General features: G+C 45.2%; 1 protein-coding gene across 15 annotated transcripts in view; it reads left to right on the top strand.

Moving 5' to 3' along the window:
• The window catches only part of TTLL3 (tubulin tyrosine ligase like 3), a 32,368-nt gene that overhangs the window by 9,168 nt on the left and 8,201 nt on the right, over positions 1-14,999 (top strand). For all 15 annotated transcript variants that reach the window (XM_053218967.1, XM_053218965.1, XM_053218963.1 and 12 more), the window contains 7 exons: positions 812-940; positions 2,060-2,174; positions 2,912-3,010; positions 4,261-4,456; positions 7,694-7,842; positions 11,159-11,402; positions 12,551-12,986. In XM_053218967.1, the coding sequence (XP_053074942.1) occupies positions 812-940; positions 2,060-2,174; positions 2,912-3,010; positions 4,261-4,456; positions 7,694-7,842; positions 11,159-11,402; positions 12,551-12,986 (1,368 nt within the window). The remainder of the gene's footprint in view (positions 1-811; positions 941-2,059; positions 2,175-2,911; positions 3,011-4,260; positions 4,457-7,693; positions 7,843-11,158; positions 11,403-12,550; positions 12,987-14,999) is intronic.

Here is a 14,999-nt window from a genome sequence, read left to right as displayed (position 1 = left end):
CGAAGGCTGGAAGGAAGTGCCTAAAAAGCTCTGAAAGGCGCTGATATGATGCTATGGAGGTGAGGACACCTCTGTGTTGAAGTGAGGAGACTTGGCTTTAAATCTTGGCACCACCACTTACTAAGCTGAACTATACCAAATTGTCATTTTTTTATGTCAGAAAAAGTTGAACACTGACAGTTTCATGTGGCTCGAGCCTGTGAGCTCTTAGATAAGTCACTTACCCTGCTTCTGCCTCAGTTCCCTCATCTGTGAAATGGGGATAACAATAGCACCTACTTCATGGGGTTCTTATGAGCATTAAATGAATTGATAGGAAAACCACTTAAAAAAAAAAAAAAGGCACTTAGAACAGGGCCCGACACATGATGTCATTGCCTGTTAGTAATTCTACCTCCCAGAATTGTGGGAAGGATGAAGGAGGTAGAGTCCTGAGAGAGTCTTTGTCACACACTCTGTGCCCATCAGCTTGGAGTCACTGTCCTGTCACTGATAGCCATGGGCCAAAACAAAAGTGTGGCATTCGGTTGTGTGGCTCAGTCACTGCCTAGGGGCACCTGACCAAAGGAGTTCTGCCAGCCAGCCTGCTTTCTGCTCACAAGTGTGTGCCCTGGAGGAAGAGATGTCTCTTCTTACCTTATCCCAAGATGGGGTGTGGGCTAGAGGCCACCTTGGAAGCATACTCTTCTTCTATTCACACACACACACATACACACACACCCCCACACACAGGCTCAACAGAGTGAGGAGAAGTTTCTCAGGCCTTGTGCTGAGAAACACCAGTCTCCCCCATCTCCTCTGCTCTCCCCAGTCCCGCATGGTTCGGGACGAGATCCCCTATTTCATCTGGACCACTCGGCGGGATGTGTTGGACTGTCAAATCCTCTCCAAGGATCAGATGATAAACCACTATGCCCGGGCTGGCTCCTTTACCACAAAGGTGGGTTCCCCAGCGGAGAGGGCATAGCAGCTTCTAACCGACTAGTCCTTGGGCTGGCAACCCCACTCCCTGCTTTCCTTGTCAGTAAGAGTTCTTAGGAGGTGGAGAGGTATATAGTTCAGTGAAATTTGGAGTCAGGCAGGCCTGGGTTCAAATCCAACCCCTGCAGCATATCTGGCAAATGTACACATAATGACTAAGATAGATTCCGGGATCCAAACAGCATCTGGAGCCAAGAAAACACCAAATCCAATGACTGTAAACAAGAGACCCCTTACCAGTTAAGCAAGGGGTATCTGGCTGATGGCTCCATTCGATCTTACCTGGGTTTATTAACAAGTGTTTTCACCTCTCTGAGCCTCAGTTTCCTCTTGTTTATTTTTTTATTTTTAATTTTCATTTTTATTCTTCATCCATTTTTGAGAGAGAGAGAACATAAGCAGGGGAGGGGAAGAAGGAGAGGGAGACACAGAATATGAAGCAGGCTCCAGGCTCTGAGCTGTCAGCACAGAGCCAGATTCAGGGCTTAAACCCATGAACTGGGAGATCATGACCTGAGCTGAAGTCAGATGCCCAACCCACTGGGCCACCCAGGTGCTGAGAATACCAATACCACCTATTTTGTAGGTTTCTGGCAAGAATGAAGAGCTTTATTATTAGAACCTACTAGTATGTTATTGGTGCGGGCTGGGAAGATATCCTAAAGGAGGCAGGTCTTTAAGAATATGAAAGGATGGGGACACTTGGGTGGCCTAGTGGGTTAAGCATCCAACTCTTCATTTTGGCTCAGGCTTGATCTCACAGTGCTGACGGCTCTGCTCTCTCTCCCTCTGCCCCTTTCCTGCTCATGCTCTCTTTTTCCCTCTCTCTCAAAATAAATAAACTTAAAAAGAATGTGAAGGATGGATAAGAAGGATATACGGCATTCTTGGCAGAGCAAACTGCATGGGCATACATAAGGAAATGGATGAGTGAGTCAGGCCTATCAAGTGCAGCAGAGGCTCTGAGAACATTTAAGCAGGGTCTCCCTGAGCTGTCTGGGCATGTGGCGATTGTGGGAAGTCCCTTGAGGTGCTCTGGGAAAGTCCCACTGTGCCCCCTCAGTGGCTAACTTCATAGGTGGGTCTGTGTCTCAATCTCCGGAATTTGCCGTGGTTTGATGAGGCTGATGCTGACTCCTTCTTTCCACGCTGCTACCGCCTGGGTGCTGAGGATGACAAAAAGGCCTTCATAGGTAAGGAGATGCCAGCCCCATTCCTGGACCCCCAGGCTAAAACCCTGGTTCGTGTTAGCAAAAGGCCTCTCTTTAGATGCTCTCATTCACTCCAGCCGACTTCCTTCTCCATTTCCAATCCTTATCTTCCCTAATGTGACTTCCCATAATGAACTTCCTAGCTTGGTCAACCCAGACCTCCAGAAGAGCTCAGATAGCTTAATTTGTATTCTAAAGCAGGTTCCCAGAGTTGGTCGATTGGTTGAGTTTAGAGTCCACTGTATATTCCAGGCCTGTGGCAAATTCCACTGGGTAGATTGGGTTCCAAATCTAGAAAAGGCTGTGGACTTTGGACTTCTAAGGCAGAGTAGTTTCCAACTTCAGAACATGTTCCAAGTTCAGGTCAGAATTTGGGTTCAGATTAGATGCTAGGTTTAAATTCATCTCCAAATCTGACATAGGTTTTAGGCTCAGGTCTGGTTCTCAGGCTAGAATAAGTGTCAAAAGTGTATCGGAAGGAACAGAAGGGGAAAATGAGACAACAGGTCTAGGCAAGATTCTGAAGGCAGTATATATACCACATCAGATTCTAGGCCTGGATCTACAACTGCAACAGGAGCCAGGTTCTAACCCCAGAGTCTAGAGTCAGAAGGTAGTTAGGTTCTGGATCCAAAATGGGGCAAGTTATGATCAGGTTCCGGAACCAGAACAGGCCTGAGCCTAGGGGCTGAGCAGGGTATCCCCTGCCCCGGGAGCAGAGGACTTCTGGCTGACAGCTGCCCGCAACGTTCTCAAGCTGGTGGTGAAGTCCAAATGGAAGTCGTTCTCTATCCAGGCAGAAGAGGAAGAGGCCCCAGGTAAGTACTATGGTTACCTCCACTCCCTACCTGTTTCATTTATCCTTCCACCCATCCATCCATGTGTTCATCTACACATCTGTCTATGTATTAGCCACATCCATCTGCCCCTCCCCATCATCTTTCTTCTTCCCACCCACCATCCATACATGTACCCACCCACTTGTCCATCCATCCATCTACTCACCTGTCTACCTGCCTAGTCCCCCACCCCCACCCACTGAGCTCACATTCACCCGCCCATCCATTTATCATTCATTTCCACACTGTTGATCTACTCATTCACCTACCTTCTCTCAGCTCCACACTCCTTATTGATCCATCCTCTCCTCTACCTACCTTCCTTCCCATCCTGCCACAAACTCATCTACCTATCTACCCACCTGCTTTTCCATTCTCCTATCCACCATCCATGTATCCTCCACTCCACCCACTCATCTGTTCTTCTTTCCCAATCACCCACCTGTCTTCTGATCCACTTGTTAATTAATCCACTGCATCATCCAGCCATCCCATGGGCCTGGCATGTGGCCAAGCAGTATAGAGAGGACAGACTAAGAAGACATGGCCCATCCCTGCCTGTGGGGAGCTCAGGTCTCGGATGAGGAAGAAGCAGTGAAACCATGTACTTTTATGTGGTCTGAGGACCCCTTGTCCCTTGTGGCAGGGGGCAGGGGTACACAGAGAATCCCTTACTGCATGTTGGCTCAACCCATTGCCTGCCCTTTCTGTCTCTGAACTTAGTTCCTACCTCTGAGTGTCCATCCTATTATCCAAGGGCCTATCAGCCATGGATTCAGGAAAGTAGGGGGCAGCTCTCCTGGATAGAGGAAAATTCCTGCCTCTTCCAGAAAGAGTTCTCTCCATTGCTGTCTCCTGGGTGTGTCAGGTGAAAAGAAGACTTGTGTGCCAGGATCAGGGACACAAGGGCCTTATGTGTGTCAGAGGTCCCAGGAACAGAGAGGCTACAGGTGTGTGCTGGGGCTATATCCTGAGAGGCTTTGGGGCATTTAGGGTAGAACCTCAAGTGAATAACAGGTCCTGGAACAGTGGGGCCAAGGGTGAGTACTAGGGTCACAGGTGAATTTAGAACAAAGCCTCAGGTAAGTGACAGGTCCCGGGACAGTATAGGGTACAGGTGTATACTGGGCCTAAGGCAAATGACAGGCCTTAGAGCATTGGAGGCTGTGGCATATGTCAGGTTATGTGCCTTGCGTGTCAGATAGTGACAGGCCCCTTTCTGTCTTCAGGAGACAAGCAGCCCAAGAAACAGGAGAAAAAGCCAGCGACAGTGTCCCCAGAGTTTGTGGATGAGGCTTTGTGTGCCTGTGAGGAGCACCTTAGCAACCTGGCTCACATGGACATCGACAAGGGCCTGGAGGCGCCACTGTACCTCAGCCCTGAGGGCTGGTCCCTCTTCCTCCAGCGCTACTACCAAGTGGTCCAGTGAGTACCTCTGCCGCAGGGCTGCGGGGTGGGCAGGTTCCCCCTGGCCCTCAGGGGGCTTCTGTGTTCTGAGCTGATGCTCAGAGATAGACTCTCTCCTCCCCAGGCCTCCCACTTTTGTTTGCCCTGCCTCTACTGTTCAAGAACCCCCGGGGGCTCCCACTGCCTTCATGACAGGTCCCAAACCATTCTTCCTCAATCTTGGTTGACGTGCCATAATTACTGAGATCATGGCCTGTGCTGTCAGATAGTCCTGACTTTTAGCACCTTCCAAGCTCTTTGGCCTTGGCAAAGGTCATCTCTCTGAGCTTTACTTTTCACATGCAAAATAATGTCTGCCTCCAAGGTAGGATTAGACAGGATAATTTGTGTTATGCACTCAGTGTAACTCCCAGGATTCATTCACAAAATGAGAGTCTGTCAAGTCATTTGGGATTTATCCTGGAGGCCAGTGTTTCCCAAAGGATGCTCCATAGGATGCTTAGCTCTGTGGGACCTAAATTGATTTGATGAAAGAAAGGCTTTTGTGGTCAGTTGCATTTGGAAAACATCAGGTTAAACAAAGTTAATGAATTTAGGTTTCCTTGATGCAAGACTTTTCAGAACCTGTGGGTGATGTCAACCTCCAAGAGACAGACTGTGCACTATATCCTATACTTTTGTGACCCCAGCCCCCGCCCTACCCCAAGCATCCTGAGGGGTTGTGTTCTCAGAACACACTTTGGGAAAAAGTTCTCAATCAGAGGAAGGGAGTTGAGTTGAGGCAGGAATTCGATTCAGCAGAGGTGTGCAGGAGAGAGGAAGGGAGAAGCGCCCCCAAGGCAGGAGGGCACCCAGCATTTATTGAGCGCTTCCTGTGTGCCCAGCATTGTGCCAGTCTCCAAAAATGAAGTGTAGTCCCTGCCCTCAGTGGGTGTACAGCTCAGGTGGGGAGGCTTGCAGCAAGTCAGGTCGGAGTGCTAAGGGCCTCAGCTGGGGTGGTTTTAATAGAAAGGAATGGGCAGACAATGATTTTGATAGGGGAGACTAAAGAATTAATAAATGAACTTAGAATGAATGACATACTGAGCAAACCTTCATTATTGATAAATAATTCATTTGTATCTGTTTTAAATGTTAGAAATTAAAAACTAGGTGACCCTATACTACCTTAACTACCAGATAAGTATCAGAAAAAGCCCCTCCTTCTTAAACTAAGAATTCTCAAGACTAAGAACATTAGAACATGAGTCCTTTGTATTTCTAGATGTGAGGTAAGTTCTAGAGAGCCTTAGGCACTTCTCAAAAGTTGGGATTATGTAAAATATTACATCATATAAGGGTGCCTGGCTGGCTCAGTTGGTGGAGCATGCAACTCCTGATCTCAGAGTCATAAGTTCAAGTCCCATGATAGGCATAGAGCCTACCTTAAAAAAAAAAAAAAAAAAAAAAAAAAGGTTTTGGGGTACATGGCTGCCTCAGTCAAATATAAATGCTGTTAAGTGGTTCACTCACTGAAGTTATGGATAGTTAGCATTCATTAATTTATGCAGTACTTATGGCTATGTTTTCAACTGCTTTTTCTTTTTTAAGTTTATTTATTTTGAGTGAGAGAGAGAGAGAGAGAGAGAGCACAAGTAGGGGAGGAGCAGAGAGAGAGAGAGGAAAAGGGAGAGAATCCCAAGCAGGCTCCGCACTGCCAGTGCAGAGCCTGATGTGGGACTCAAACTCAGAAACTGTGAGATCATGACCTGAGCTGAAACCATGAGCCGGTTGCTTAACCGACTGAGCCACCCGGGAGCCCCTGTTTTCAACTTTTTAAAAACACATACATGGCTCACCAGCCAGGCTTTTATCAAGGTTGACTTCCCACAAAAACACCAGTTGCTTTTTTGTTGTTTGTTGTTAAATATAAAAATGGTATTGTTATGTCTAATGTACTTTTTCAAATGACACATGCCCTTGCCACCATCATATGACACTTCCCTGGGCCAAATCACAGGTTTATTAAGCAGATTCCCTATGCCATGGCCCACAGAAAAGTTTCCAGCAAACCCTCTGGAAATAGAAGATTTAGGACTCGAGTGTGAATTTTCCTAAGAGGCCATGCCTAGCCCCCACCATTTGGCTGTCTCTGCTTCTGGTGCTTCCCCATTGGGTGCTGCTGCCTCATTGTTAAAAGAGGTATAAGTTCTTCAAGGCTGCAGACATTCATAAGGCTAAGATGTAAAAAGGCATTAGCATCTAATGGAAGCTTCCTTCCTATTCAGTCAGAAGAAAAGGAATGGGAGAGTGTGGATGAGGCTGCCATCTAGAGTATTTCATGACTTGGTTTAGTTCAGTACATTTGTGTCTTGTAGAGAACAGAGTCTGTCTTTGTCCATGAACTCTTATCTGCACAGCCCAGTTGCTGAGGCAGGCAACCATTCATCCACTCAACAGACTTGGGGAGTACCTAAAAGGTGTACTGCTGGGGGATGGGAATACAGCAGAATAGTGACTGTAAAAAATGTTCCTGCTCTCATGGAGCTTGGATTCCAGGGGAGGGAGACAGACACAATAACCAAATAAGCATAGGTGTGGAGTGGTAAGTGATGAGACGAGAAACAAGCCAAGATGTGTGATACAGATGTGCTTAGGAAGAATTAGACTAGGAAGGGACCCACCTATCAACTGGTGTTAGGTCCAGGTTTGGAGGAATATGAACCCCAAAAAGCACCTGTGGGTGGAGGGATCATACAGGACAGCATTTGCATCCTGACTCAGCCACTTAACTCAATATGAGGCCTTGGGCAAGTCTCTGAACTCTCCCAGCTTCAGTTTACACAGTAATACTTCCCTGGCAGGGCCATAGAGAAGATTAGTGATAATATATGTGAAACCCCTGGAACCATGCCTGGCACATAGCAGTGCCTCATCATCAGATGCTGGTGTGATTAAATTCAGCTGAAGGCAGTTCTATTGTAACAGAAGGTAGGTTGCAGAAGTTGGAATGTTGGAGTAGGAGGGCATGTAATAAGTGGAATATCCCCCTTCTTTCATATTCTAGCATTCTCAGATGGCACCCTAGGCCAGTTAGAATTTGGGGGGCAGCTTGAGGGTGGGATGGAGGTTTGGAGGAGACCTATCTGGCTCTCTCGGGGGAGGGTGTGACCTAGGCTGGTTGGACCATGGCCAGGGGGCTTGTGTTTCCTCTTGCCTTGTCCACCAGGCTGCCCCCAGACCCATCCCTGCCCAAGTCCCATCATCTCCCCACAGCGAGGGGGCAGAGCTCAGGCACCTCGACACTCAGATCCAGCGCTGTGAGGACATCCTGCAGCAGCTGCGGGCCGTGGTGCCGCAGATAGACATGGAAGGAGATCGCAACGTCTGGATCGTGAAGCCGGGAGCCAAGTCCCGAGGACGAGGTGGGAGTCAGCCCCTGCTTCCTGCAACAGCACCCTACAGCTTGTGTCTCTAACTAGAGGCTAGGGAGATTAGTAGTGCAGGCTGTGTTGGACCCAAACTGCCTGGGTTTGAATCCCAGCTTTGCTACTAATAGCCTGTGTGATCTTGAGTAAGTTACATCACCTCTCTGAACCTCGGTTACTTCATCTGTAAGGTATGATAATAACCTCCTGTGAGGTGAGGATTAAATGAGGTATTGTGGCTAAATTTCAGCATGGTGCCTGGCACAGAGTAATCACCTCACAAACGTTGGCTGCTGTGATGACGATGTCATCTTCTCTCCTGCCCTCAGAGTTGGGTTAATGCTTTAGGTGTGTCTGGTGATAGTCATGTGCAGTGGTCTGTCATCTATGGGCTCTCTGATTTGACCAGTGCATCCTTGTGAAGTATAGCACAGTGGTTAAAGTATGGATGCTGAGAGCCAGACTACATCAGGTCAAACCCAAGCTCTGCCTCCTACTGTCTGTAAGACTTGGGGCAGGAGAGTCAACCTCTGTTCTACCTCATTTCATCATTCGGTAAATGGAGCCAATATTACCTACTCCAGAGGATAAGTGAGTATAATATGTGCTTTTACATAGTAACTGCTGTATATGTGCTATTATTTTTTATCCTGTCTGCTCAGCCCAACATGAATGGAATTATAATAGGGGAGCCAACAAGTTGGGGTGATGCATTAGCCCAGCCTTAAAAAACTGGTTAAGGACTCATGAGATGTGGAAAACAGACTTTTTGCACCAGATCCTCCAGATACTGAGTTTGTTCATGTCCAGGTGAAGCTGTTAAAGTCCAGACACTGAGTGACATCCCCATGTCACTTCAAAACCAGCATCTTGGTCTTTTCTTTTCCTACCTTGAAAATACTTGTGTTGTTTTTTTCTAATTATAAAAATATGTATTTATTATTAAAAAAAGATTAGACAATACAGAAATATAGAAAAAAGAAAGCAAAAGCCACTCTTGATTTCACTGAGATAACTACTATTAACCTTTTGGTGTGTTTCTTTCTATACTTCCTTCCCTGCATTTGGGGAGGGAGAGAGTGAGGGAGGGTGCATGTGTGTGCGCGCGTGTGTGTTGTTTTATTAAAATAATTTTTTTTAACATTTATTTATTTATTGAGAGACAGAGACAGAGCATGAGCAGGAGAGGGGCAGAGAGAGAGGGAGTCACAGATTCTGAAGCAGGCTCCAGGCTCTGAGCTGTCGGCACAAAGCCCGATGTGGGGCTTGAACTCATGAGCCAGGAGATCATGACCTGAGCTAAAGTTGGATGGTCAACTGACTGGGCCATCCAGGCTCCCCTGTTTTAAACACCATATTATTCTGTAGCCTTCTTTTCTCATTTATTATATCTTTCCATGTCAGTTAGTATAACTCATCTCTTTTTTGCATCTTTCTTTTTCTTAATAAGTTTTGGACTTCATTTTAGTACATCTAGATCTTTTTCTTTTTTTCTTGTTTTTAGCTTACTGTTATGTACACATTCAGGATACACAAAACTAGAGAGAATAACACAGTGAATCCCCATGTACCTAGCACCAAATTTCAAAGTTGTATCTCCATTTTTTAGAAAAGCTTAACTGAAATGCACATGTGATATTCCAATGAAAAGGTGTGAGCATACAACTCGACAAATTGTCACAAAGTGAACACACTTGTGGAAAGTACCCAGATTATGAAATAAAATACCTGTACCCTAGAGGGTCCCTCCTGGACCCCTCTTAGTCTCTATGTCCACAAAATGGTAACCCCTATTCTGATTTATAATACTATAGATTAGTGTTGCCTAGTTTTAGATGTTACATAAAAGTACAGTATGTACTCTCTTATCTCATTCTGTTTCACAGTTGCATACTTCACTCTTGTTTAGATGCACTGTCATGGATTTACCTAATCCATTTCTGATGGATATTTAGATGGCTGCCAGTTTTTTTCCTATTTATTGTTGATTGACTGCTGTTACAAGCAACACTATGATAAACATCCTGTGCAAATATCTTTTGGGCTTAGGATAAATTCTTAAAAATGAAATTGCTGGGTCAATGGACATGAATAGCCTTAATTTTTGGTTATACAAGGCGTTGTATTCTTGGGAATCTTGGTGGTCATTCTGGCCATTTGAGAAAGGATCTGGTTTGGGAACTAGACACAAGTTATTCTGTGCCATTGGCAGGTGATCAGTCTGCTTGGGGTGCCAAACAATGAAGGAATGAGATTGACTTGTGAGTATGTATGTTTGCAATGTGATTCTGATATGTATCAGCATTGAAATGATGCCTTTTAAGTATAAGATACTTAATGTCACTTGCATAAAAGAGATAAAATTAAGATAAGGCAATTATTTTGTACCTAAGAGAATGGCCAAAATAATCAATAGTGTTGGGTAGGATGTGGGAAGATACATAATCTCATATACTTTACTGGGAGTGCAGACTGGTAGAACATCTTTGGTAATATAAAATGAAAAAAATGTACATACCCTTGGAGCCAGCATATCTACAGCTAGAAATTTATTCTACAGGTAACTAATAATAGTGATAGGAGTTAACATTTACTGAATGCTCACCATGGGCCAAGAACTATTCTGAATCCTTAACATGTTTAGTTAGATGTATAGAATCTTATCAAACTGAGGCATGTAAAATCTTCCATAACTTGGAAGGATATCCATTGGACCTGGAAGCAACAGTTGGCTGCCTCTGGGAAAGAAGTATTTTTAATTGTGTACCCTTTGTACTGCCTGCTTTTATGTTTTATATTCTGTTAATTATTGGGAAAAAACTAATCAAAGTCATATATGCATATGGTATTTTAAAAAGCCCAATATGGTTTGAATTTTTATGCGTGCATATATTACTTTTCAATTAAACAGAAGTGATTAATTAAAACAATTTTTTAATTAAAAAATATTTTTTAATGTTTATTTTTTTGGAAGAGACAGAGCGTGAGTCAGGGAGGGGCAGAGAGAAAGGGAGACACAGACTTTGAAGCAGGCTCTAGGCTCTGAGCTGTCAGTACAGAGCCCCATGTGGGGCTCAAACTCACGGATTGTGAGATCATGAACTGAGTTGAAGCTGGACACTTAACTGACTGAGCCACCCAGGTGTCCCCCCTCCCCCCAATTTTTTTAATCTTTAGCAGATTCTCAGCTTTGCCAAAGAGAACAGGGTTCTGGAGAAGCACTCTTACGTACTTGGCCCTATCAGTTCCATGGTCCCCTGGCCCTTCTAGCCCAAGCCTGACCTGATCCCTGACCACCCTGTTTCCCCCATAGGCATCATGTGTATGGACCACTTGGAGGAGATGCTGAAGCTGGTAGACGGCAACCCCACGATGATGAAGGACGGCAAGTGGGTGGTACAGAAGTATATTGAGCGTCCCCTGCTCATCTTTGGCACCAAGTTTGACCTGAGACAGTGGTTCCTGGTGACTGACTGGAACCCACTTACCGTGTGGTTCTACCGTGACAGCTACATCCGCTTCTCCACACAGCCCTTCTCCTTGAAGAACCTGGACAAGTGAGCCCCATTCCTTGTTTCCTGTGAGCTCCCTGTCTAGCTGGAGAGCTGACAAGCAACAGGTGGTTCCCCAGTGCAATGCTGGGCTCCACACACAGACTGCACACAGGCAGGTCCCCTATCCATCCAACAGATACCTACCAAGTGTGTTTTAGCATTTGAGATACAGCAGTGAACAAAACAAGAGCCCAGCTCTGAAGAGTTCACATTCCCGCACATAAGCTGGATATGTATGAAATGTGTCTGCCCATGTCCTACCCAACGCTATTGATTATTTTTGCCACTCTAAGTAGAAAATGGTTGTCTTAATTTTATCGTTTTTAGAACAAGTAATGTTAAGTATCTTATGCTTATAAGGCATCATTTTAATGCTGTTACTCATAGATAAGCAATGAATGTAATAAGTAGAATTATCTAATAGGTAATAAAATGATACATGTTATTAAAAAAAGACTGTAGAGCAGGGTCGGGGGTTCAGGAGAATGCGAGAGCAGAGAGTCAAGTCGCAGTATTAACTTGGGGGCTGAGAGAAAGTCTTGTTGAGCCCTGGGTTCAGATTCCATCTCTGCAGCTTCTAGGCTGTGTGACTTTGGTCAAGTGAAACCTCTTTATGCTTCTTTTTTCACATCTGAAGAATGGAGGCAGTATTATGAAACTCATAGCTGTCGGTTACTGAATGCTGTGTATGTGACAGGTGCTAAGTGTTTCATGTATATTATCTCAGTCATTCATGAAAACCCAGTGAAGTGGGTACTATTACTACCCCATTGGACAGATGTGAAGGAGCACCTGGGTGAAAAGATCTCACAACTAGTCGGTGGTGAAGGTGGGACTTGAGCAGTTTGACTACAGGGCCCATACTTCTCACCCACCTTACCTTCCAGGAGCTGGAAGGGTTAACTGGGACTAATGTACATAATACTGTGGCCCCATAGGTAGTGCCCTCAAAGGGATAAGACTGGTTCTGGCCCTAGAAGATTGTGGTGGCACCCAGATCTTTGTCCTTCTTGTCTACCCTAGCTGAGCCCTATCTCAAGGTGAACAGTCCAGGGTGGCCCAGGGCTGGTTCCAGGGTTTGCCTGCCCTCCCCGCATTTGGGTGGGAGAGGCACAGGGAGCCAGACCTCAGCTTTCTGCTTTCTGCCCCAGCTCAGTGCACCTGTGCAACAACTCCATCCAGAAGCACCTGGAGAATTCATGCCATCGACACCCGATGCTGCCCTCAGACAACATGTGGTCAAGCCAGAAGTTCCAGGTCCACCTGCAGGAGATGGGGGCCCCAAACGCTTGGTCCACCATCATCGTGCCTGGCATGAAGGCTGCTGTGATCCATGCCCTACAGACCTCCCAGGACACTGTGCAGTGCCGGAAGGCCAGCTTCGAGCTTTACGGTGCTGACTTTGTGTTTGGTGAGGACTTCCAGCCCTGGCTCATTGAGATCAATGCCAGCCCCACCATGGCCCCCTCCACGGCTGTCACCGCCCGGCTCTGTGCAGGTGTGCAAGCTGACACCCTGCGTGTAGTTATTGACCGGCGGCTAGACCGCAACTGCGACACGGGAGCCTTCGAGCTCATCTACAAGCAGGTGAGGCTGCTGGGCCTAGGCAAGACCCCAGGGAGTCTGTCCCCTCTTCCACGCATCCCTGTAGTGAAGCACAGGGCACTGTAGTCAGACAGTCCCAGTTCAAGTTCTGGTCCTGCCATAGTGACTCAGTACAGCCACTTTTCCTTGAGCCTCCATTTTCTCATCTGTAAAATCAAGATGCTGTTATCATCTTTCTCATAGGGTTTGGGAGAGTGAAAATGAGTTAATATGTGTGGATCATCCTTATGATCCAGTAATTGCACTAGTGGGTATTTACCCAAAGAATACAAAATCACTAATTTGAAGGGATAAATGCACCATATGTTTATTGCAGCATTATTTACAATGGCCAAATTATGGAAGTAGCCTAAGTGTCTATTGATAGATGAATGGATTAAAAAAATGTGGTATATACAGTGGAATATTATTCAGCCATAAAAATGAAATCTTGTCATTGGCAACAACATGGATAGATCAATCTAGAGAGCATAATGCTAAGTGAAATAACCCAAGAAGAGAAAGACAGATACCATATAATTTCACTCATGTGGAATTTAAGAAACAAAACAAATAAAGAAAGGGGGTGGGGGGAAGACAAACCTAAAACCAGACTCTTAACTACAGAGAACAAACTGATGGTTACCGGGGGGGGGGGGGGGTGGGTGGGATGAATGAAATAGGTGAAGAGGATTAAGAATACACTTATCTTTTTTTTTTTTTTTTTTAATGTTTATTTATTTTTGAGAGAGACAGAGACAGAGTGTGATTGGCTTAGGGGCAGAGAGAGGGAGAGACACAGAATCCGAAGCAGGCTCCACGCTCTGAGCTGTCAGCACAGAGCCGGACGCGGAGCTCGAACTCACGAACTGTGAGATCATGACCTGAGCCAAAGTCAGATGCCCAACCGACTGAGCCACCCAGGCGCCCCTAAGAGTACACTCATCTTGACGAGCATTGAGTAATATGTGGAATTGCTGAATTGCTATATTGTATACCTGAAACTAATATAACACTGTGTTAACTACACTGGAATTAAAACAAAAAAAAATTAATTGTAATACAACAACAAAAATATACATGTGGATCATGTTTCTAGAGATGCATATAGCAAAATATTAAAAGCAAAACCTCCATGGCTTCAAATCCTTGCTCAATAACTATGAGCTGTGTGACTTTGGACAATTCCCTAACCCCTAGGGTTCTCCGTTTCCCCATCTGTAAAGCAGGACTGAACGTAATCTCTACCTCATAAGGTTGTGATAATTAAATGAGGACATAGGTAAAGCCCTTCAGAACAGCACTTGAACATCATAAATGCTACATGTTTTAGCTATTATTACTACCTAATAAGGTCCTCAGGTGTCTCATGATAGACGGCATCACTTATAATGCCTGGACATACAGTAAGAGTCAGTTAGTGGAAGCTGCTGCTGTTGTTATTATTGTTGTTATTATTTTATTCCTTGTATAATAATTTTACTCACCTTGTTCCAGAAAGAGATTTGAGTCCACTTATTGGAATAGAATACAGTTTTTAAAAATCAGTCAGAAAACCAATTTCAAGGGTTGCTGAACTCTGCAATTTCTCATGGTAGTAAAATTCAATATCCTAATTCTAAGTATCGTTCTGATTAGGATTCAGCTTCTATTGGGGCACCTGGGTGACTCAGTTGGTTAAACGTCTGACCCTTGATTTGGGCTCAGGTCATGAACTGGCTGTTGTAGAATCGAGCTCTGCATCAGGCTCTGCACTGAGTGCTGAGTGTAGAACCTGCTTGGGATTCTCTTTCTCCCTCTCTTTCTGCCTGTTTCCCACTCATACTGCCTCTCCCAAATAAATAAACATTAAAAAAAAAAAAAGGATTTGGCTTCTATCAGAGTTTGGTCACAGGTAGAGAACATGCTGATTACATGACCCAGGTGTCCTGGTCTTTGTCACAGTTACTGATCATAAATTAATATTGGCATATTGGTTTCAAAAAACAAATATAAGGGCAGGAAAATAAGACAAAA

This window comes from Acinonyx jubatus, chromosome A2 (genome assembly GCF_027475565.1).
Source record: "Acinonyx jubatus isolate Ajub_Pintada_27869175 chromosome A2, VMU_Ajub_asm_v1.0, whole genome shotgun sequence".
In the NCBI taxonomy this organism is placed as follows: domain Eukaryota; kingdom Metazoa; phylum Chordata; class Mammalia; order Carnivora; family Felidae; genus Acinonyx; species Acinonyx jubatus.
This window is presented reverse-complemented; position numbering and strand designations above follow the sequence as displayed.